This window comes from Channa argus, chromosome 8 (assembly GCF_033026475.1).
Source record: "Channa argus isolate prfri chromosome 8, Channa argus male v1.0, whole genome shotgun sequence".
NCBI lineage: Eukaryota > Metazoa > Chordata > Actinopteri > Anabantiformes > Channidae > Channa > Channa argus.
In genome coordinates, this window is record NC_090204.1 from 3671213 (window position 1) to 3696499 (window position 25287).

At 39.0% G+C, this 25287-nt stretch overlaps 3 protein-coding genes across 5 annotated transcripts in view; 1 reads left to right on the forward strand and 2 right to left on the reverse strand.

Moving 5' to 3' along the window:
* The first annotated feature begins 1166 nt into the window (after window positions 1-1166).
* Window positions 1167-8866, forward strand: cnga3a (cyclic nucleotide gated channel subunit alpha 3a). Of its 2 annotated transcripts, XM_067513585.1 has the most exons (8): window positions 1167-1666; window positions 3332-3457; window positions 3674-3763; window positions 4311-4484; window positions 5985-6167; window positions 6259-6360; window positions 6430-6536; window positions 6626-8866. In XM_067513585.1, the coding sequence occupies exons 2-8, from the start codon at window positions 3357-3359 to the stop codon at window positions 8020-8022; spliced, it is 2154 nt and encodes a 717-aa protein (XP_067369686.1). In that variant the 5' UTR covers window positions 1167-1666; window positions 3332-3356; the 3' UTR covers window positions 8023-8866. The 2 variants fall into 2 exon arrangements, with proteins under 2 accessions (XP_067369686.1, XP_067369685.1); XM_067513584.1 differs by lacking the exon at window positions 5985-6167.
* Window positions 8867-9015: 149 nt separating this feature from the next.
* ube3a (ubiquitin protein ligase E3A) lies at window positions 9016-17442 on the reverse strand. Of its 2 annotated transcripts, none has more exons than XM_067513582.1 (11): window positions 17170-17442; window positions 15182-15228; window positions 14636-14922; window positions 13348-14558; window positions 13113-13257; window positions 12778-12983; window positions 11458-11622; window positions 10809-10964; window positions 10598-10671; window positions 10347-10490; window positions 9016-10058 (listed from the first exon to the last, which is right to left on the reverse strand). In XM_067513582.1, coding segments are annotated over exons 2-11 (2511 nt in total). In that variant the 5' UTR covers window positions 15184-15228; window positions 17170-17442; the 3' UTR covers window positions 9016-9937. The 2 variants fall into 2 exon arrangements, with proteins under 2 accessions (XP_067369683.1, XP_067369684.1); XM_067513583.1 differs by having other exon boundaries at window positions 17096-17442.
* Window positions 17443-22140: 4698 nt separating this feature from the next.
* Window positions 22141-25287, reverse strand: part of atp10a (ATPase phospholipid transporting 10A) — a 29779-nt gene continuing 26632 nt past the window's right edge. The window contains exon 21 of the mRNA XM_067513675.1: window positions 22141-25252. Coding sequence (XP_067369776.1) covers window positions 24604-25252 — 649 coding nt within the window. The 3' untranslated portion in view covers window positions 22141-24603. The remainder of the gene's footprint in view (window positions 25253-25287) is intronic.

The following is a 25287-nucleotide window of genomic DNA, read 5'->3' on the forward strand; positions in this document are numbered from 1 at the left end:
CATCTATATTAAAGGAATGAGTTATGTAAATGTATATGTAATTTGTAATATATCTATGACTGGATCCTATGTGTTGTCAGAAACCACACCAGAAAAGACCACATGTAACAAACTGTGTAACATGTGACATTCAACGGTAAAGGAGTGGAAAATAAATAGCCCCCGAAAAGGGAATAATTATTAAAAAAGCAGCATATTGCTTTATATGTGGGGGCATTAGGTGGTTGAAAAAGGTACTCAGCTCTAAGCTTGGATTAGCAGTGCAGCTCCGTATATTTCCAAGGGATTACTCTTTTAACCTAAGCCTTAGGGTAGTGTTGAGTGGGCGGGGCGGCGAAGTGGTGCTGAGCGGGTAGGGTGACAGGAGGATGCTTCCCTCAGTTTTCCCTAATCATCTGAATTACTGCCCAAGTGCCTGGCCTCAGATTAATATTGTAATTCAGTCAATACAATACATAACTGTCAAGTTATGTGTCCTTAGATATTGCTTGGCCTCCATTTCTACTGCTGACAACAAACTGTGTCTTGGCCTAAATTTAAAGCAGGTGTTGTAAGAGAGCGGACCTCATCAGACCTCATTCCAAATGCAAAACATGTGTGGCCTTATTTGTTAACGGCTCACGTAAAAGTAATAAAGGGGTAATAATGATGATGTCATCACAGATTTTTATTGTGAAAAGATCATATTTTCTGTACATGAAACTTGATCTCTGTCAATGTAATTTATAAATTGTAAACAGAAATAAACAAAAACTGTTCATTTAAATATTTCCTAATAAGTATTACAAAAAAAAACCCAAAGTCTTTCTATTACATTAGTCATTCATGCATGAATGTGTACTAATAAAAGACTGTGTAATACTGATTATTATTGTCATTTTTAACAATCTTACACAGTTGAGCACATTACTTGCACTGTAATTGTCATCAGTTGCTTTGCAATTTAACTATGGATGTCAAATAAATATAATAGTAGGGAAAGTAAAAGGCTTCTCTGGAAAGCACATTTATTGCACATTTTAAAAAACTTAATGGAGTATTTTGGTACTGTATGTGTATGTATTGCATTTACTAATTACTAATGAAATTCTAATGACCTATTTACACAAGATACATTATAAACTCACAAAACAAATGTAGTAGCAAAAAGTAGAAGTTTCCAACTGTGCGCACCGTTACAAATAAATCTGTGTCCAGTAGAGGCTCCTTGTCAGATTTCAGATGTAAATAGTTAGAATTTTAACCAAAGACACATTTTCCCTCTCACCTCTCAGATCTGATATGGCTCTGTCTCCACAGGGTTTCTACAAAAGTCTTCACCCGTTCGAACACGTCATATTGTAATTGTTGATTATATTGTGAATTAGAATGATGCTGTAAAGAAGTGTGTGGCGAGCTGCAGACAACGATGGACAGAACTCCTCCCCTTGTCTGATCTGGGACCTGTCAGCACTGTCCCCAACTCTCCATCACCATCCAGCACAGCCGCAGGGACCGATTGTAGACAGGCATCGACAGTTTTCGGTGTGCTCAGACAAGGCGATCGGAATTATTTCTCTGGAGAAAAGACATTTGTGTTGTGAAGATGGGATATTACAGGAGGCGTCAGCCGGGAATAGTTTGTTCGCTCTGCTCGGTGAAATCAGAGTGAAAAGGCTTCAAACAGGTGGGTTATCAGTCGCTGTCCGTCTTTAGATAGAAAAGGATACGTGGAAACAAGTTATCGTACTTTTAGGTTTTTGTTTTTTTTTTATTTTACATTTGAGTCTCATTTCTTCTGGAGTCTGTCGCAGCAACAGGTGAATTGTGAAAATGCTCAAATAAATCCCCTCGTACTGTAAGTTGGCTTTAATCTTTCTGCGAGTCGCAACTTATTAATAAAAAAAAATACATTTGGATAAACATAGGAATTGCTGTGTTATTATTTTTAATCTCAAGCATACGACATTGTGGTAGTGAAACTCTGCCAGTGTATTTAATGTTATATGACCACACCATTCAAAACATTGAATGCCTATGTCTACATATCTATAACTGGAGTTAATTAGGATGATGAATTCTCGATTTAAAAACCACAACCGTATCTCAAGCCTCTTAGTGAGTCTTGACCCTCTGCTGCTACACAGGAGATAATCTCCAAAAACAAAACTGTCATAAAATAAAACATGCTAAATTCAAGCAGGTCATTTAGAAAGCTCATATTCATTGTCAAATGCCAAACAGAAAGCAAAGGATCTGATATTATGCATCATAATATTCATTTTCTTTAGTAAGACACACATTAACACACGTACCTGAAGTGTGTTTTCCTGAATTTTTATGTTCAAATGCAAGCTGTAAAAAAATCGTTTTGTTAGGCAACATTTCCAATGCAGTGTCAGTTTTCCTAAATGAGATATTGGTAGGACTTGACAAATAGAACAATCTCAAAAGTCCAATACTTTTACCATAATGTGGAACGCTGGATGTGCATCTCATTGCTCTCAGAACAATTGCACCACCCTCCTCGACGATGGGACTAAATGCAGGTGACAGTAATGCTTCTGAGTAGTGCACAGTAAATATGTATGGTTTGGGTAAAAATTCTTGATTCAGTGATGATGATGTTACTCACATTGTGTACACACACACACACTGCTAGCTTTACCTGCTGTCACCCTTCAAGCACGTCTTGGTGATTCTGTCAGCGTGATTTAATTTAGTGGGGGGTTGGTTAACTCCCTGGCATTAGCACTAACCTAATGTGTGCACGTGTTACAACCGCTGGTGTTCCCCAGAGATCATTGAGTCATTATTTACCAGCTATTATTGTCATCAAAAACATAATTAGACCCCACTTTACATATTACAGTTTTAGGGCATTCATGAGATGGAAATCGGTTTGTAACAAAGTATTAAAAAAACAAGATTTTTTTTTGTGTGTGTTCATGGAGAAATGGCTGATTTGGCTGCTGACCCAGACTGAACACAGAACTTTTAGTTGTACCTGTTCTTCAAGTGAGGCCCTAATAGACTTAACCTCCTGTATACACGACTGAACAGAGCAACCACAGTCTACCCGTAAGCCATAGCTTAGTTATTTTAAAAGCCAGCTGATCGTTCACAGAGAGAGAGAGGGCACTGATCCTGTTTAGGGTTAAGGACATAATGAGGATGTATTTTTAGGTGCTACTCTCAGACATACAGTGAAAAGTAATGTTCCTTAAACATATCAGCAACACAGCTCTCGTGTGTCAATATAACAGGTTTTGATGTAGGATTTCTGGGTTGCTAAGTCGGAATAAAATTTCAGTCTCATAGTTTGGTTTTTCTTTGCACCTGCGCACTCCAGGCCCGGCAGAGCCAGACAGGACAACATGGCAAAGGTTTCCAGTGAAAACTGCTTCACAACTAGACCGCGGTTGTCCACCAACACACCTGACGATGAGCTTGCTGTCATCGAAAATGGGAACAGCAGGTCGGAAATTACCATAAGATTCTTCACATTTAAATAATACTCATTATACTCTTAATCACAGTATCAGTGCTGTTGTACTGTTGTTTATATACTTCTTTTGTTCTGATGATGGAAGACACATCTATTGGTTGTACAGAATGAAATCAGGCAATGACAGTCGCCTGGTAGCATATACAGGTACATAGCATGATCCTCACCCCACGTGCTGTCTTCCAGGGCTCACTCACTTTGTGACGACAACTCTGAGAGAGCGTTTTCTTCGGGGCCCCCCAGAAACTCATTTACAGGTGCCGGTGCAATGGCCAGGTAAACATCTGTAATACTTAAAGGTACTTAGTAGCAGTGGTATGAGTATTTACTCAAGTACTTAAAAATTAACAATAATTATGACGTACTTGACAACTTTCATTTTATGCTACTTTGTACTTCTGCTCAACTTTACTTTAGAATAAAAATATTGTTATTATATCTGTAACACATAACACATATTTCAATATCAAACAAGTTGATTAAGTTTTAGGCCTAAGCAGATAAAACTATTTTGCAAAATAATTAATAAAAATCCAAACCTTATAGGCCGGAGGCATTGGACTAAAGTACTTATAAGTAGTTATCAAAACTAGCTCCACCTTGAGCAGCTACAACAGAAATGGATTCATTAGCATTAATGATTAATTATGTAATACATGATAATGTACTGTGTGTTACAAAGATCCTTTTCTGCATAATGAGTACTTTTACAAACGTTCCTCCACCACTGACATTTGCATATTCTGTGAGATGATATGACTAAAAGTCTGCTCCTAGCTTAGACAGGTGTCACTTTGTACTGTTTACCTTCCTCACCCGTTAGGGTCTCTTACTTCTTCTTCATGGTGCGGAACTGGGCGTCTCACAGGATGAACCCTGAAGTCGAGCAGCATGACTCTTTCCTGGAACGCTTCAGAGGCCCTGAGCTCAAAGACTTGGCCAGTCGAGAGAGTAATGGCCAGTCTGTGGGTCACGATGACACACTGCGCAAGAGAAAGTAAGTAATTGGACTGTGAAGGAACCCTGGTTATGGCTAACAGTTTTTAAAATGTGCAACATTAGACAGCTTTGATGAACTGGGGTGGAGAGAATTAGATTTAGATCAAAGTCAAACCAGTGTTAGAATCCTTTTCTTCAGTACTGTGACTGTTTCCTGTTGGCCCTCATTGACCCTCCTGACAAGAGTTATTGCAACCGGAAAGTCATTATCAGCTAAAAGGCCTTGTAAATATCTAATATTGCTCTGCCCCTTTATCGGCTGAAGGTCCGTTTCAGTTTTGAACAAATGCCAGGGTCAGCCAGTCAACCCAGATCACACCTGATTGTTTAGGTTTTGAAAAGCATGACTGAGGGATGCCTCATTAAAATACTCATTAAAACGCATTAAAAATACATTTACACACGGAGTAAAAAGATCGATGTTAAAATGTTATTTCTTTAACAAGCTATACAGACCACAGGGTCAGTGGTTTGATCCCCGGTCCTGGCTATATGTCGAAGCGTCTCTGGACGAGAGACTGAACCCCTAACAGCCCATTCCCCTCCCCAGCTGTGCAGTGCCGGTCCAAGCCCGGTAAAAATTGGGGAGGGTTGCGTCAGGAAGGACATCCGCCGTAAAAACTGTGCCAAATCAACATGTGGACAATGATCCGCTGTGGCGACCCTGAACTCACAGGATAAGCAGAAAGGACAAAAAATGAAAATAAAAAATGAAATGGGTATTTCACAACCACAGCACATCATTTTGGTGAAAGCATGTACTTTTTTTGACTATATGTTTTTCTAAAATATGAAGAATACATATTCTGTATATTTATAGATTTAAACATTTATTTAAAAAAAATCTTTAACAAGATATAAATTAACAATAATCACCGAGCACTGGTAAATAGTTTTACTTTTAATGTCTAATGAGGGTTCATTGTCCAAAAATGGTTTTGTTTTTTTCCCTTCAAGTGCCAGTAAGTGGCCACTAGCTGCTTACAACACGAATAACTGCAACAACACAGATGAGTAAGTTAATAAAAATAGCAGTAGATATTTACAAAAATGAGTCATAGATCATTTTGTTGTTGTTAATGTTTTATATCCTGTAGTAAATCATTTAGCTTACACCACAGAAATGCTTCAGTCCATTCCTTTTTGGTGGGTCTTCTGGCATTATATATATATATATATATATATATATATATATATATATATATATATATATATATATATATATATATATATGAAAAAAAACTTGCCCCTTTGCTGGCTTGAAGCATCTTGCTGTGGAAAGCTATAATGTGGGTTGTACTGAAAGAAGAAACTTTCCTATTTTATGCTGACATCTAGTGGACAAGTGTGTTGGGTCCCCAATAAATCTTTCAGCAAAGCCTAGAATCCAAAGCAGTGAAACCTCTAGTTAGGCCTCTTTGTGTAGTCTGGTCGGCAGCCCCCAATAGAACACCTCCTTCCTTTTACCTATATAAAAAAACAAACTTGTGGTCCATAGCAAAAAAGAGGAAAAAAAAGAGGAGATTAAAAAAGATGAGAAAAAAGAGGAGGAGAAAAAAGACGAGAAGAAAGACGGTGACAAGAAGGAGGAGAAAGATGAAAAAAAGGAGGAGAAAAAGGATGAGAAGAAAGATGACAAGAAGGATGATAAGAAAGACGATAAAAAGAAAAACGAGCCCCCGTAAGTATGCCATGAAATAGAGGAAGTCCAGTCTGATGGGGAATTTTAAATAAATATATTCCAATAACAGTTAATGTTGATTTGTTTTCAGGAAAGAAGTCTGGATGATGGATCCCGCAGCAGACCAGTACTACAGATGGCTTACTGTCATCGCAGGCCCAGTATTTTATAACCTGATAATGATTGTGACGAGGTAAAGGAATTTTCATTTATTTATTTATTGAGACTGTAGCAAATGTTTAAGAGTTGCTTTGCCCTCTAGAGCCTGTTTTAACGAACTCCAGGATTCCTACACAAACCTCTGGATATTCTTGGACTACACCTCAGACGTCATCTACTACACAGACACATTTGTCAGATCAAGAACAGGTCAGATCCTTAAAACTGTTTCAAAGCGCACCAGTCTGTGTTCATTGTCCTTTGTAACTGTATTTCCTAACGCTGTGTTTGTCCTTCAGGATACCTGGAACAAGGCCTGCTCGTAAAGGATGCCACGAAATTGAGAAGTAAATACAGAACAACAGCTCAGTTTAAATACGACATGATTTCAATGATACCAACGGATCTGCTGTTTCTAAAGTTTGGATTCAACAACCCTGAGTTTAGATTGAATCGTCTTTGCAAATTGCCAAGGCTTTTTGAGTACTTCGAGCGAACTGAAACCAGAACCAGCTTCCCCAACATGTTTCGAATCAGCAAGCTCGTACTCTATATTCTTGTTATTATCCACTGGAATGCTTGTATTTTCTTTGCCATTTCCAAAACCATTGGTTTTGGATCTGACACGTGGGTTTATCCCAATATCAGCCACCCAGAGTACGGCCGCTTGGCCAGAAAGTATATCTACTCCCTGTACTGGTCTACGCTGACCCTTACCACCATTGGGGAGACCCCTGCACCAGTCAAGGATATCGAATACCTATTTGTTATTGCTGACTTCCTCACTGGTGTGCTCATCTTTGCTAGTATTGTAGGTAACGTTGGTGCCATGATCTCAAACATGAATGCCTCTCGTGCTGAGTTCCAGGCCAAGATTGACTCCATCAAGCAGTACATGCAGTTTCGAAAGGTCACCAAAGACTTGGAGGCCAGAGTCATCAAGTGGTTTGACTACCTGTGGACTGAAAAGAAGACCTGTGATGAAAAAGAAGTGCTGAAGAACCTCCCGGATAAGCTGAAGGCTGAAATTGCCATCAACGTCCATTTGGATACCCTGAAAAAAGTGCGCATTTTCCAGGATTGTGAAGCCGGAGTCCTGATCGAGCTGGTGCTCAAGCTGCAGCCACAAGTGTTTAGTCCGGGAGATTACATCTGTAAAAAAGGAGACATTGGCAGGGAAATGTACATAATCAAGGAAGGGAAGCTAGCCGTGGTGGCTGATGATGGAGTCACTCAGTTTGTGGTGCTCAGCGATGGCGCATATTTTGGGGAAATTAGCATCTTAGGTATCAAAGGTAGTAAGGCAGGCAATAGAAGAACCGCAAATATCAGAAGTGTAGGTTACTCTGATCTGTTTGCCTTGTCCAAAGATGATTTGATGGAAGTGCTTATGGAATATCCCGAAGCCAAGAAGGCTCTGGAGGAGAAGGGAAAGGCCATTCTAATGAAGGACAACCTTATAGATGAGGCGGTCGCCAACGCTGGTGCCGACCCCAAAGACTTAGAAGAAAAGATTGAAAAGCTGCAGACCAACCTGGATGTAATGCAGACCAAATTCGCCCATCTGATGGCAGAGTTCACCTCCAGCCAGACGAGGATGAAGCAGAGGGTCACTGAGATGGAGGCCAAAGTGAAATCCATACAACCAGAGGACCTGTGTGAAGTGATGGCCGACAAAGACAAAAAAGTTCAGTAATGTGGAAGATACCTGAGGGATTGAGGGATTTTTCATTTACAGTAGTACACTGACACTTCAAAGGCCTGTGTTTATATCTTTATTTATACATCATGTTTATCACCCTAATGTGTCAAACTGTGTACAGTGAATGCAGCACATATTTATATTTTGTGTGTATGCTTGAAAGCCAATTACATGTTGTCTTCTGGCGTATGTTGATCAGAAGCACCTGCGTCTGCAAAAAAATGACTTCGCATATATAGGAATTTTCTACCTTAAATGACAAAGCTTTAAAAATGTGCTCGTCTATAAAACATTCACACAAATTCATTCAGCCAATGGTGGCAGAGCTTCATGCAAGGAGCTGGCCTGGGCTACTGGGGCCAGCAGGGGGTTCAGAGTGGATGACCCACTCTACCTCCTGAGCTAGAGGCAGCTGCCCGAGGAGTGTTTCCTTTTCCTGATCACGACCATTTTTTTTTGGCCATTTTTTCTCAAAACATATCTATGAGTGGAACAATATTGGAACTGCATATTGCAATCCATTTTCCACAGTATATGAATATACAAAATGAACTCCAATGCAAGTTTTGTTTGTAAGATAGTATCAGGGTTCACTATCAGTTGCAAATTGGCTATGTTTTAAGTGAATAAATGTTCATTAAACATAAACTTTGTGTGTATATACTAATGTGTTTTCTCATTAAGGCTTATAAACAATCTAATGGCTTAAAGTCCTTGAAAACCTGTCTTCACATACTGTAAGTAACATAAATATACTGTAAATAAATATGTGACAAAGGTCCTATTAAGATGTTGGCAATAAGTGTTCTTACTTTGACATGTTACTCACTGGAAAAAAAAGACAAATCTCCTTTTACGTTCATGTGAAGTACCTTAAATTACCATTGTGTATGAAATGTGTTATAAATAAATCTGATGCAAGTTATCAGTATCAAACTTTGTTAGTGGAAAACCCTTCAAAACACGTTCATGACAAAGATTATAGAGTTTTTAGTCTTTATTCACTTTGCATAAATGTTTCACATTATCTGCAAATTCTTTAAATACCTGAGATATTTGGCCAAATAAAACATTCCATGTGAATTCTTTCCATATATATATGCATCGCGCATTTGGCATCTGCACTTACAAGAGTGCAATCAATAACACTTGTAGCAAACAAACCAAGAGACGAGAAACTTGTTTCTCCCCCGAAGTGTGAAATCCTTCAGTAAGCACATTCCGAAACAGTGTAAGCTCTTCAAACCCCACTATCTGATCAGGTTGGCAAATTCACAACACAAAGTATGAAATGTAACACGAGGCACGACACAAATGCTTTAAAATAACCTTCAGGTTAGTGGTGGGCTTTTTCTTGCCTTGACAAAGTAGTTTACATATCAGTTTGTCAGTGGGTTTATTACGGTTATGCGTTATGCTTAACCTCAGTTTACTAAAGTGACAAACATACCCAAGAAGCACCATTATGCCCACTCCACTCAGTTGTAGGAAGATGGCCTGAGCACTCGTCCTGATACATTATGAATGATGGCAAAAAATAAAATGAAAAATAGCACGACTAATTAAATTAATAAATACGCTGTATCCTGTACATGCTGGCATTTATTAAAATCCTGTGTATAAGTGCACTTTCACAGTTTAACAAACTAAATACTGTTCATGTTTGCTCTGAAACAAAACGTGGAAAAAAAATACCTTGTTTAAACGCCACATTAAAGTCTTTGTGAAACCTAATGAAACTGACTCAGTTGCCTCCGAGTGAAAGGCTGACGGTGGAGCTTAACTGGTAGAGGTTTGTTAGGTACAGGGTTATTGCAGCATTTTGTTTCATGGCATATATATTTTTGCGCTACCCCCCTTTTTTTCTTTTTGTTAAAATGCAATTTGAGAACTTTCCTCTGACAATCTGTCACAGCATTCCAAATCCTTTGGCATAAGTGATGGCCTTAAGGAGTCTTTCTCTCAGTTTTTCTTTGGAGGTGTATTCTGGGAGCAGGAGCGCATTGAAGCAGGTGTGAGAAGTTGGTAGTCTGAAAGGAAAAAGAGGTAGGTGTGCTGTCAGGCTTGGCACCGAAAATAGTAGAAATGTGAAAAACAGTGTGTGAGATAAAGTTCGTGATGAATGCTTTGAACCTCTTCCTTATTTTGGATACAAGCACGTTTTGACTAAGAAAAGGGGCAAAATGTCTCTTGTTCTGTACCTGATTATCTGTGACTAACAACGTCTCAATGATGCATCAGATTAAACCTGATTCTGTAGTGTACTTTGTGCTTTTGTAGCCAAAGGAAAAAAAGGGCAGATTTGCACTGTCGTGTACCTGTCTGTGTCTGAGCCGTTCTTGGCGATAATCATTTTTAATTTGCCAAGACCTCCAACTGGGGCTCTGTCTGTGCCAGTGGTGAACTGAAGAAAAAGCCTCTTCTGCTCCTCTCCAAATGAGTGGACCGTTTCCCAGAAATCTCTGCGGGCAGAAAATATAGAAAAAAACATTTCAAAAGCAATGACATGACTTATAAAATCTGGATATTAAAGGGCTTTGGATGTGGAACAAAGAAGAGTCAGACTTACATGATAATTTGACTCTCTTTGCTATAACCTCCATCGTATTCTGTTGTCTTCTCAAGTGCTTCAAAGTCGAGATTCTGCGCAATCGCAAGAAAAAGTCATAAAAAAACAACACACTACAATAAAACAACCAAAAACGAAATCAAGTTTTAAAGATCAAAGTGAAACCAATGTTAGTATCCTTCACACTAACATTGGAAATAAATTTCCTCACCCTACTTCCACAGATAAGGAGCTCTACTTCCTCTGGTCTGAATAAATATTTCAATGGAGATTCATTTGTGACCATCAGGAAACCTTTTTTGAAAGCTTTGAATTGTCTCTCCACGCTCTTATTCAGTATGTAATCAACATACTGATCCACGAATTCCTGTGAATTACCAAACAGAAGACATCTTTAAATATACAGTAAACTCATCAACATTGTTTAAATAAATGTTTAAATCTATAAATATAAATATGTATTTTGTGTATTTTAGAGGAACATATAGTGAAAAATGGTGATGTGCTGTGGTTGTGAAATACCCATTTCATTTAAAACAGTGAAAATGTGTCATTTATGTTACTAAAGATTATGTGAAACAGCTATTTCATTATAACTTATTGTAAAAATTGGTGGAGAATGTTAGAATTCAGATAATATTCAAACCCTGTCTAGTAAATTAGCTTCCAACTGATGTCATACAATGATTTACTTTCATCATATCATTACTTCTCAGAAAGAGAATTATTGTGCTTTTGAATGTGATCGACTTTATAACATTTCATTTTGCGTTAATTTTTATCTGTGGGGCAGATCAGTCACTCTAAGCAAAAAATACAAAGGCTTGCTTTAACAGAAAAACTAATTTCAAAGACATCACCTGTCTGTTCTCCTTAGTAACAGGGATTTGGTCTCCCTGCTCCTTCAGGTCATACAATATTGGATTCCCAAAAAGATCAGTTTCTGATATCTGGAACGTGAGCATCATGTCTTTCTCCACATTGTCTGTATATTCTAGCAATCTCTTCAGACTTCGGTAGAGAACCTAAAACAAAAGAAAAATAAATTTGTTTGTCAATAGTTTAGAAAACTGCCTTAAATTACATGACTGACAAATAAATATGAAGCTACACTGACTAATATTGTTTACAATAGTTACCTGTAACACTGTTTCCTTAATGGATTTTAAATTTCTGCATAGGTTTGCTTCAATTTATCTGTCTGACAGTGTTGTGACATATGTGCATGGAAAGGCTTTCTTTAATTTCACTGTCTGTCCTGGTCTCCTGCTCCACTTCCCATCACTGACTTTTATTTTGTGGTTCCTCATTTCCACATCCTGCCTAGTCTAGTCAGCTACTTTACACTTATCTTCAGCCTATTTAATCCAGATCTCCCATCTTCCAACCTGTGCCTAAGTGCATTCGTCTGTGTCTTAAGTCCCACTTAATCTTTTACACCACTTCTGGACTCTAGAATGTGTTTAAGTAAGATGTTGTGAGATATGGATAATTATTTGGACAGTATTGGATTGGATGAATTATTATTTGGCCTAGAGGGAATAATTATTTGGACAGTATTGGATGGAAGGGATTACTACGTGGATTATTTTTGACCAAGTTTAGTTTTGGATTTAATCTTAATATTTTGGATGTGTACTCCATTACACAGTGTGTTTTAACTCCTCTGCACACCCTCCTGTACTGCCTACCCCACCTAACCCGAGTCCTCGGACGCCCTGTCTCCCGGTCCCTGGTCCACTTAAGCCTCCTCTTACCTGCTTGGCTCAGAACCTGCTTTCATTTCCATCAGTAAGTGTTCTATTCCATGTCTGGTAAGTTTACTTCCACTATGGATTAATACTCACCTCTCTCTGTTTTAGTGTCTCTGTGCCATCCTCCCTGCCCTCGAGGAAAAATTCACCTGGATGGTTCATTCCCTGGCTGCCTCTAGACACCTCTACTTGTCCCACTATATCTTTTTATCACCCCATTAAGTCTTTTATTTCCATACTTGTGTTCTGAGTCTTTTAGGTCCTCACCTCACACTGTCTCTGGAACAGTTTTAATGGATATAGAAACTCTAAAAGTTTAAATTGTTGTTCTATATCTTGTCCAATTTATGTAGTTAAGATCTGCAAATCTACTGTATATTTCATGTATGAATTTACTACAGAGAGTTTATTTGGAGGTTACTATACTGGATGTGAATCGGCCAGATCCAAGTAGGTCCCTTTCTTGCCCATGAGTTTCCTGTAGACAATCATTGGGAAATGGACATCCAAGATACAGTTGTTGTAAATGGCGAGCCCAAGGACGATTCCAATAAGAGTGTATTGTGCTTCGTTCTCCAGTGAAGATGGATTAAACCAGGAAAGTTTTGTTTCATCATCATATGTGAACATTCCTGCTCCGACAATCAAACAGAAGAAAAAACCTCAGAAATACTTTAAGGCACTAACCATATTCAGCTCAATCATATAAAACAGAACAATATAAAAAAAACAGATGTAAACATTTTGGCTTTATTTCTCACCTATGTCTGGGTTAAATATTTCCTCCAAGACAAGCTGAAAGAACTCCTTTGAGACGCCTCCTTCATCTACACCTTGTTCCCCCTCAAACTCAACAAAGAGCTGTTTCTTTAGGTCAGAGGGACTCTCCATGGATATCATCTCCAGCTGCAGCACAGAAGAGTTTAAATTACGACAAACACAATAGTACTGAGCCTCAGTGTATCGTCTCATGCACGTGCATTGGCAATGACTCACTCTGACGAGGGCATCGTCGATGATGTGATCTCTGCGTACTTTGAGCTTAAGGTAAGGGTTGGGCTGCTGACCCTGCACCATGCTGTATAGGGCCGTGAGGCGTCGCTCACTGTACATCCTGATTCTGTTGTCATAGTACAGTCCTTGATTCTTGGTGATGATATTCAGGATGAAGGGGCAACTCTGGAAAGAAAACTTGGTTTCTGAGTTGACCTTGAAGAAGGTAAAATCCTTGTCCATTTCCACCACGTCATTCAGCGAATCATTAACAAAATCCTCAAAAGGGATGACAGGTCTAATGCTATCGATGGGTCGAACGCCCAGTTCTTTCTCCAAAGGATGGACCCGGGGTCCCTTCTTGTAGAGGCGCTCCTCCCCTAACAGCTCATGCAATGTTAGCTCATCGGACTCAGAGTTGTCCTCGTCCTCCTCGTTATGCTCTACATCCACATCACCCCCTAGGATACTTGCATAGAAGACAACGTTCAAGCACTGGGTTGCAGCCACCACGGTCTCATCATCATTTACCAGATTTTCCGCATCATATTCATTGCTGACAATCGTGAAAGTGATTAATTGTTGGAAGGTTTCCATCATGCGACGCATGTGGGGAGGACTGTATGTCGACCAGAGCTTTGACAGCCTTGCAAGTGCAGGCACCGGCAACTTGCTCATCGCCTTGCAAAACTGTGGCAAAACCACTTCAAGGTACTCCGGACTGTGAAGGTTACTGTTCTCCATCACGATGATGAAGATATTCAGGTAATTAGGGTTTGTTTCGTATACATCAAGATATTCCAGATCAAGTTCGATGTTTGGAGTAAGGTAAACGAGCGCATTCACAAGAGCTGCCTCTGCCTGGCTGATGGTTAGAAGTTTTTCATAGACTCTCCTGATGGCATCGATGTCCACTGTAATATCAGAGGGGCTTACCCTTTCATTAGGAGCTTCCTTTGCTAAAGCAGACGCAGAGGAAGCACCCATCTGCTCTGAGGATTCCTGACTTTTGTTCTCACTCTTGCCAATGTCTGCTGACGTCGAAGCGTCAAGGTTCTCGGTAGTGTCTCCTTCATCCTTCCTAAAACTTTTCATCAGGGCTTCTGCATTAGAGAAAATCCGGCCAATGATGCGGATGAGAGCAGAGTAGTCCCCTTCTTCCTCGCAGAAATTCAGGATCATACACACAGTGTTCTCGGTCAGGTAATGAACATCTGTGAAAAATGAAACAGAGTGAAGTCATTCAAAGTCAGTGTCCAAGTGTTCTGGATGAGAAATAGCCTAATGGTACCTGAGAAGTCCTCCTTGATTGGACAGAGGTCTGTATCGCTCATCTTACTGTCCGGCTGTGTGTTTTTGTTGGCACTGGTCTCAGATTCTTTCTTGGAAGGTTGAGGATCGCAGAGTTTAGCATTAATCTTAAAGAGCTCAAATGCTTTGGCAGCTGCCATATTGTTATCCAAAGGCTGAAAATCACAACATGATGCGCAAAACTCATTCGTGCAGTCGCCATTTCCACAGCCTTCAGTTAACTGCCGAAAGTAGCGCTCGATTAGATGCTTTGCGGTCGCTCTGTTCCTGCATAACACATTCAAACAGGAATTCAGACCGATGATTCGATATCATCACTGGCAAGCAAAAAGCATGTACACATCCTGGAATGCAAGTAAGAAAAATGGTTTTGCTGCCCTGGAGAAATTGCTACTGAACAAGCGCATGGTCCTGTTTCAATTGTTTTTAAGAATCACATGCAGAGACGATGACAAAGTGAAACTTGTTAAAAAGACATAATAGTTGTTTAACACGTCTAACTGCAAATTACAATAAAGGGACTTACATTCGGATGGCTTCAGGTGTCCTTCTGCAGGTCCAAATGATTGTCCTCTAAAAGACAAGTTTATGAGTGGTATTTATTGAAGCTACTTTAAAAAATACACACTACTGAATGTAGACTGGGCTGCCTGAAATGTTCTCTTTTCCTGTATAAATAGGACCTTAAACACTATGAGCTTTTGATCCAAGTCTAAAATTAGACAAAGGAAACCCAGGTAAACAATAAGACAATATATTACAATGTTCCATTTATTTCTTGAGGAAATGTATCAGGCTAAATATGTGTGTGTGTGTGTGTGTGTATGTGAACCTGGAGGACATGCAGGACTCTTTTGCAGCAATTACGTCAATTAAATGTTTTCAATAACTGTTTTTCAGCCCTGCACATTGACTTGGAGGGATTTCAGCCAATTTCTTTATACAAAACAACTCTGGGTTGTTGGTTGACTTTCTTGCAAACTGTCTGCTTCATGTGGCATATAAATGTAGTATTTCTACAGGATTAGGGTCAGAATGGTGAAAGTAGATCGACGACTTGTGTGTTTTAGGTTGTAATCTTGGTACATGATCCACTTTCTGTTGAGCTTCGCATTATCCTTTTGAGTTTTCTTGGAACAAATCAAAACTCATAGCTCAATCAGTGATGGCAAGCAGTGCTGGTTCAGAGGCAGCAAAGCAGGCCCAAATCATAATAAATCTGCCACCATCATCTCTAAAGGTCACACTCTGAGTGAAGACCCAAATTTCTCTTCTTTAAATAATATAGTGTCTCCCAGACTCACACCTGTTTGTATATTGATTTGAAACAGCTGATTCCAATTTCCCCTTTAAAAGAGTTGACAATCCTAGAAGTCTGCATAGTTTGCCACACACAAATATTTAGGACTTAATTATTTTTCCACAATGAATAAACAAAAGTTTTTTCTGTTAAATTGAGTACTGTGTATTCACTTATAGAACTTGGATTAAAATTTGCTCACATTTTAGGCCATGTTTTTTTTACAGAAATTGAGAAAATTTCTCAAAGTCCTCAAACTTCAGAGCACCATAGTCTATACACCCTGTAATAAAAAAATGGCAAGTAACTTTTAATTAGTTAGCCAGTTGATTTTAGTTTGTTGGCCAAAGAAACTTAGAGCAAATGAGAAATACTTTAAGTCAAACTACATAATTTTATATTATACTGTATGTACCAATGTACACTACTAGTATTATTGTTATATATGTATTTTATACAAAAAGAATTCCTATCAAAAGGGATTTCTGACCGACACCAATATTTCAGCATAAGTGATGTCTTAACATAATATAGACCAAGATTTTTATTACGTAACTCATTTTGAAGCCATTCAATATATTGTTTAAAACTGTGACCAAAACATGAAGGGAGTCTGACAAGTTCCAAGCATTAAACTGAAAGGTCAGTTTAATGCAGTAGATTGTAGGATGTTTCTAAGACAGATTTAAAGACATCTACAGTATCTTAATGACTACAATCATCTGTAGAGGAGGAAGAGTCAGTCAGGAAACCACTGCATGGTCCAACCAGTGAAAGACGGCCTAAGGTGTAATTTGCCTCAAAATATCATAATAGGAGGAAAAACATATGGGTGGAGATAAACATCCAGAAACAGTATTACAGTGAAGGTGTTTGTACTGTGTCTGGAACTAAAAGATTTGACACCCCGGTCACGTTTTACTGTTTCAAAACAGAAATCCTGACGAGCTAAAGTTCAACTAATAAAAAAAGAAGAAGAAAATCCAAAATAAATCATAAATAACAACCCTGAACACCAATAATATTGTAAGTGACAATTTTCAACCACATCAGCCTCATTACATTATCATTAACATTACAATATTATTATTATTATCATATGGCAGCAATAAATACAAAATGTTGTTTAAAGCAACTTACGCCGCCACACAAACTCGTACAAACTACGTAAAGTCCAGTGACATGTCATGTTTCTCTCAGCTTCTTGTACCAACCTGTGATTAGGATACTGCTGTCCTCTGTGTGTGTGTGTGTGTGTGTGTGTGTGTCAGTGACAGTGCAAAAACCCCTCTTCCGTCAGCCTGAGAGCCGCTGGTTGAACGACATCGAGCCTGCGTCACTCGGTTGGAAACAACGTGACTTTCTTCACAGCACGTAAATAAGGCGCGAGTGTGACGCCACTGCCAGGCCGTAATATTTGGAGCTTTTCAGATCAGAGCAGCAGACTCTCCTCTACCATCTTGTAAACAAGAGCGAGATGTACTGTGTATCCCGGCATGCAGCGCGTGGTTTTGCAACATGCCCCCTCCCACCTCAACGACCCACAGACCAGGGGGTATTACACACCCAGATTTCTTTTAAAAAACCTTTCGAATTAAGCATTTGGTTCTATTTGGTTACTATTGGAAATACTGACCAGGCAGGAAGTTTGTTTGTTGAAACAATTAAAGTAAATTCACTGATGAAAAAGAAAACAAAGCTTATTAATAATAATAATAATATTAATACTTTCACTATCTTGTTATTAGCTGTATTCAGATTGGTAGTGCACTTTATAAAAATATACTTAACGCTAATTTACTGCAATTATTATTATCTAATTTTCAAGTGGGTCCAATAGTCCAGCTTACAAGTCATGTCATTAAACAGTATTATTAGCACAATATTGTGCTAATAATACTGCACAACACCACATGTTTTGTAAGATGATATTAGCTTCTAGTATGTACGTACAATATTAAGATGTCAGATAAGTAAAATATAACATTGTTTGATGTTTAGTATAAATTATCATAAAATGAAAATACTGAAGTAAATGTAAGTGCAGGCTTTAAGTAACTATAAAAAATTTATTTTCCTTCAATTTAATATTTCATATTAAATGCATTGCTTTTAAATATTTAAATATGTAAAACTAAGTCGTCCCACCAAGTCGTCCTTGGTGGGTAAGTCCTACATATACATCGCTGCATGATATACAAATATGCGACAAAAGTGTAAAAAGCATGAATCATACTGGACAGCTCGATGTACAGAGGCCAACATATGGTTCAATCAATAATCATAAATGATATGAACCATAAACCATAAATCAAAGCTGGCATGTGTAGCAGGTAACGGAGCCCCTGTCATCTCTTTCCGTACATCCTTTTTAAATGATACATTTTCCTATTCATGGTAATTACTATTGTTGTGTGGAGACAGTATCAAGCCTGACACAGACTGAACACTTAGTGTGGCATTACATTTGGGAACCTGTCACTTTTTTTACACTGCAGATTGATGTGACTTCATCGTAAGACCTAAGGCCAACGTGTGCTCAAAATAATTACTGTACTTATGTTACACCTGGGAATACAATAAAAGTCTAAAATAGAAATGAATCATGTTTTTCAATAAATGAATATAATATATGTCATCAGCTGCATATTCCAGAAAACTAACAAGCTTATGTTAAACTTACTCCAATTGTTGCATTTTAATTCCCAGTGGTACCAACCGTCTGACTTTACCTAGATTTGACATTGATACATGACTGCAATAATATACATGGACACTGGGAGACACTGTGGGCACACAAAGTATTTAGCATGTAGCTCATTGACACTTTTCCTACGCCATGATTTTGTTATTTCTCTGGTCTCTTTTATTTTTCTTCGTCTTTGTCTTATTACACAAAAAATGAAAAAGACACATGACTGAGTCAAACCAGTTGCTCCTTGTTTTTCAGCTTGTGATGGAGGAAATTAGGTGTTTAACAGCCACAGATTCAGGTGCAGATCTGACTGAACATCGGCTCACATTGGTAGCCGCTGCTTTCTGTACGATTTCCCTCCCAGCCATTTGATAGAAATTAAGATTGCCTAAAATGGACATTACTACTGCACGTCTTATTTCCTGGAACATAACAATTAACCTCAGTTGCACTGTTGAAAGCTGAGGAGACAAAACTGAAGGTTGTTTGTAGGACAGGGCTGTTATCATGGTTGTGATTTCTGTAAATGTCCCATGCAGTGAACGGAGACATGGGTCACCGTGGCTGTCAAGACACAGTTGATGTCTTCCCAGGGTACGTAGACACAAAGCCCTCACTTGTAGTTTTTAATCTGTGCTCCACAGCTGGAGGGATTTTTAGCTCTTCAGCAAAATGTGACACACAGGGAAATGGTCAGCTGAAATGTGGCAAAGACAAAGACTTAAATGCTCTTTATAATTTACACTGTTTACACAGCATGAACACTCTCTGTTTGACTCTCTCTCTCTCTCTCTCTCTCTCTCTCTCTCTCTCACACACACACACACACACACACACACAGTGCTGTGGGCAACTTGGGCTTCAGTTTCTTGGCCAAGGACACTTAGACATATGGACAGGAGGAGCTGAGGACTGAACTCCTGACCCCCTGATTGGTGACAGCTCCATCTCCTGAGGCACAGCCGCCCTAATTATCACTTACACAGTAAAATACTTTCCTTTCATTTAATGCCACCATGAAGCTCTGCTGTAGATTTGTGATGTCCAGTGAATTGTCTCAGCAACTATTCTGCTTTCCAATCAAGATTTCTTGTTAGTTAAAGCTAAGGCTGTGCAACATACACTAGACCGTAAATCCATCCACTCTGCTCCACCCAGTTCTCCCTGCTACGCTCTGCTCTTCTGCCACACTCTGCACAACCCTTCAGGCTTTATCTATTATCAAATTGCAGCAAATAAGAACACGGCTAAACTTACTCATCAAGCAGAAATGGTTTGGATTGTTAGAAGGGCGAGACTCACTCAGAAACTCCAGTGCATTAACGGTATCATCCAAAAATTAAATACATTACTATTAAAAATAACTATACATACTGTAGCTTTACTTTGCACATTTCTGTCTCTGCACAGTTCTCCTCCAGCCAGCGATGGCTTCGAATCCATAGTTTCCCTGCTCCTCATTGCCTGATTGCTAAGCCTTGACCTCCTCTGCCACCTCAACTGTTCCCCACTTCACTAATCAGTTCCCGCAAGTATACTGTATATACAGTACCTGCCAGTTTCCCCTTTTACCTGCCAGATTGTGATGTAGTCCCTCTGTTTTCTTTGGGGTTTTCTGTTTAGACATTCTGTCAATGTTTTATTGACTGTGCCTTTGCCAGCTCCTCTGGACTTTTGCTTAGGTGAACTGCCTGCATATTTCTGACCACTGCACGTTTCCCGCATTTGCCTGGTTCTGTCAGCCAACAGCCTTGGTATTCGTTGGAACGCTCCAATGACATTCCAGGAAGCCTGTGCCTCATCATGGAAGTCACAGATTTACTACTGTATCTGTCTGTCTGCCTTCTAACACTATTTGTGACATATTCTACTTTTTTTAGAAAATGTACCAACTGCTTATCGGGTGTGAACTTATTGAAATTATCATGTAAATACAATAACAATATTAGAATATTTTTATTGTTGTTTTTTTTTCGCCTAGGAAACAGAAGCAGGTCAGAGGACCTGGTAGTAATAAGTTACCTGTAGGTGTTTGTCTGTCTTTGTGCTATCTGTTCCTGCCATTTGTCTTGGAAGGATTCCTGTGGCAGTGGGAAGTTAGACTGAAAAAAAAGGGCAATAATGCTTTGGCTAAGCTACTCATGATAGTGCAGAATAAAGCCTTATAATTCCTTCACCAATTGGAAGACAGATGGCCCTGGCTCACAAAAAGGCTCCATTTGTTGCCTGGAATAAAAACTGATGCAGTGCATATCTCCACTGGTGTAAATTAAGTCTTCTCAGCAAAATGCTATATTTGGGAGAATGGAGAGCGGAGGCTGCGAGGTTTTTAAAACAAAGAATTCCCATAATCAAGCCCTTTGACGGTTTTATCGAACCTAGTTATTTAGTAGGCAGCTTAGGAAATTGAAAATGTTCTGATTTAGGCTTGTTAAAACAATGGATCACGAAGTGGGTCAAGGTGACTTTAATGACCAGAATCAATGAAGCTTCTCGATGAGAAATGCAAATTAAACTCCATTAACTTCTTCAGCATTAGTTTTCTGTCCGTCCGTGCACTGCAGGTCCTCAAAAAAAGTAATTAAAGACACTGGTAGACGACTGTGTGGAAGCTTTCACATCCAGAGTGGAGCCTGTTTAATTAAATTATAAATCTTTTACATAAACTCTCATAAGACACTGTTACCTGTGACAAAAATCCATTTTACTGCATGTGCTGCTCACAATGCCCCTGAAAGCAGATAAACAAGAAAAACTATTGTTGTGCAGACACTAAAGCTATGACAACCTCACACCCAGTGTGCAAAACCACAAAAAAGCTGATCAGTGGAGCTGGTTTACTGTACATCTGGGTTGAGAAAGTAATAGAAAGAGCAGTGCTGCAAGAATAGAGGAGTCGTCATTACCTGCTCTTGCAAAGTGCAGTGTTGCTCAGTAATTCGACCATCCCGTTGCAGTGGTTCCCTAAAAGGCAGAATCAGCAAATCCTCATTTGTCCCTTTTCTCTCACTGTGCCCTAAAAGATGCATTAATAATGATGCTTCCCCCCCCCCCCAGACTGCAGATGTGATGCACACCAGGGCAAAGATCATCAATCTTCTGAAGGCCCTTCATCCCACACCTTTGTGCAGATGTAAATGCGGATGTTAGAACTTGCATGTTGGGATATGTGTACAATATCACGACCGCCAATAGCTCAGTTAGTCTACTGTTCCAAAGTGGCGATTGATTTTACCTATAATAACAGAGGTTACTGTTATGATGCTGCTCATACAGTGAGCCCAAAGCTGACTTGTCAAAAGGTATCACTCCTAGTTGTTTGTTCAAAGGAAAAAGTCCAATTGAATGATTCAGTTGCACTGGCTGCCCATTTCTACTTCATAAGATAATAATGTCAATGCTGTATTTAATACCTAACACCCCCACGCTCATTGTGACAGGCACACTGTATATATAAGATCATATTTTCCTCAAAAAATGAAACTGGTAGTAAAGGATAAATGCTTTATTAACATTTTTACTTTGTTCACAAATAACCCTAAAACATGTTCCAATTACTCAAATGGCAGACTAGTTTAAAATAAAAAAAAAATAAAAAATTAATATTGTTTTTCCACATTAGCAACAGGCATGAGGTGATAAAGGTATATGTTGCTGTTAGGCTGCAGCCCATTTTTTTAAAGAGCCTGGACTGAAACGGGAACTAAACAATCTTGACTCTATTGGATGTTTGAAGTACTACCTTGATTGATGAACTCAGGGAATTTCAGTAGATAATTTTCCTCTCAAATGTGAAACCTTGTAACCAAAAGAAAAATTAAAACCCAAACAACTGATATGTTCAAGGCTCAGTACAGTGTTCCTGTGAGGAATTTGTGAAAGTGGCTATTTTGGAATGCAGCAGTTAACACGACTCGAGCTTCGTTCTGGCACGTAAAGTGCGATGCCAAAAGTACAGAACAGACAGAAACTATAAAACAACGTGGACAGACTGCAAAGTCAGAATCAGAACAACATGCCAGGAGAAAGCAACAAGTGCAAAAAACAGACGGGAGGATAGAAACCACATTGCATGTTTCATCAACACATACACACACACACACACACACACACACACACACACACCTCATTGTACAAAAATGCAGAGTCCCCTTTAAACAAATACAGACTCTGCATTATAAGCAAACTCCAGGTCTGCAATTTTTTTTTATCCAGTGTTAAGGCGCATATTATTGCTTAGAAAATACAGAAATATAAATGATCTTTGGTAAATGATACACTTTACAAAAGCACTACAATGACACAAGAGATACAATGAGCAGAGTATTAAAAAGGTGCTGCTGCTTTGAACACATAACCATTAAACTGTAGCATCTTTCCGATCTTCCATGCTTCTACCAGTTTGTACATACAGTACATCATGCTCGCAAAAATAAGAATGGAATAAAAACACCCCATTATCTTCACACTGTGAACACTTTCCATGTCGACAGCACCGATGATACTCAATGGCAACACGGAAATAATCCTTTCAAAGTGCAAATGTAAATCTTTAAGACACATCATTTACATTGAACTTTTGTTTTGGGAAAACAATTTCAACTGGTTGAGATTAATGAAACGTGACATCTGCCTGTCAACAAGCTCTTAAAGGAATAGTTGGGGATTTTGGGAAATAAAGAAAACTTATTTGTTTTGAACACTGATCCTACAGTTATGTCTGCATTTCCAAAGGCAAAGTACCCAGCAGCTCCTCTATAGTTTACTAATTAACACATTTATTCAGATTTTTAAAGTGTTTTTAATTGTAAATCGCCTTCTGTATCCAAACAAATTACATAAGCTGAGCTTCAGCTTCATTGTTTGACACCACTGACGTTCGTATGTTAAGTAACTTGGCTTAGCGTAAACACTAGGAGGGAGAACAGCTTGAAAAACTTCAGAATTGTATCTTGTTTGGTGGCCAGGTGCAGCAACTTTGTGGAGTTTGAGGACTCAAGTATAGGTCAACACTTAACAAACAAGACAAAATGCATTACCCAAACTTAGAAGGGCTGAAAATTGGACTTTTTTTTAACCTTCAGACAGAACCGTGCCAGTCGTTTCCCCGTTTTCAGTCACTGTGCTGAGTTAAGCTAATGTGTGGCTTGCTATCGCTAGTCATCTCGACTGTACAGATACTAGAGCAAAAAGGTAATAAATCCCAAAATACAAAACTATGCTTTTAATATCAAACTGGTTGGTACTGTTAAAACCGATTTATTAACTGTGGACACACAGACGCACACACACACACACACACACCATAATTTCTTGTTTAAAGACTGAAACTTTGGTGCTTAATGCATAATTATATTTAAAGAAAGGCTCATATTCAGAGGAATGTATTGTGTGTGAGTTACAAACACACCTTTTCAGTCTATCAAATAAAATAATTTGTAAATCAAGAATAAATGACGCTGAAGTGCAAAGTAAATGCCACTATTTGCTGATTTGCTGTATGTAAATAAACCTAAACCTCTGGGATGCTCAACTCACACAAAATCAGACGTGATGCTGTAACGACTAAGGCTTCAGTGGAATCACATCCAGCTTATGATACATTTAAAGGCCAACCTAGAAGAACAAACAAGGTACCATATCAGAGACAAAACAAACTCCCAGCAGTGGAATGTTTCTACTCTGCTGTCTCTTAAAACCTGATCAAGTACTGAGATGCATCTTGAAATAAAACATCATCAGGATCCAAAAACTAAACAAAACAATGAAACATTTTCCAGTTCTCCCATCTCCCAAAACTTAATTTAGTTCCAGCTTTAAACACCCAAAATATAAAGTACCTATTTGTATCTTATATAAAACAATCTCCTTGAAAAATATAATAAAGTTACATTTAAAAAAAAAACTATTGTGCAAATTGGAGTCTGAATAACATATTTAAAACTGTAAGATATCACAAGGTTGTTTGCAGCAACTGTTCTGTGACTTGCTCTGTCCTGTGTGCTGGATGAATGCTGTAGTCAGATGTGAGTCTTTCCTCAGAGTTCCTCGTGTATTTGACACACTGAGGGTCTCTGTCACAAGGCAGAGTCAACTGGACGCTGTCTGTCTGCATGAGCAGAGGTGTGGAGGTGATCCAGCCGGACAGACTAAGATTTGATACTTCTAAAGTCTTATCAAGCCACTCCGAGTCTTTGGTGGAAGAAGGCTGCTGCACTCCTGGGAGTGAACAAGCATCTTTGGTATAAGGAAGAGTTATTTCCTTAGGAACTAATGTGTAGGGATCTAAGAGACCCTTTTCACTGTCTGTTGGTCCCAGCGGGATTCTTTGAGCGTTTTCTCCTTGTGTTTGTATGACAGGCCCCAGTTTAGCTTGGGGCATGTTGGAGCTGAGAAAGCTCCCCTGGTCTTTCTCATTGCAATCATTAGGGGAGGGCTTAGTGAGGGACAGGAAGGGAGGCTTTGGGCTGAGTTGTGACCCCACCTTGACCCTGCTCAGACTGAGGATGTTCCTGCGGGCCTCAGCAGGCAGTTTATCGAACTGCCTTCCAAGTTGGACAGGGCTGGGAAACAGTGTGCCTTGACACGCCCTGTAAAAATATCTGGAAAGAAAAGCAAAACTAGACATCAGGACACA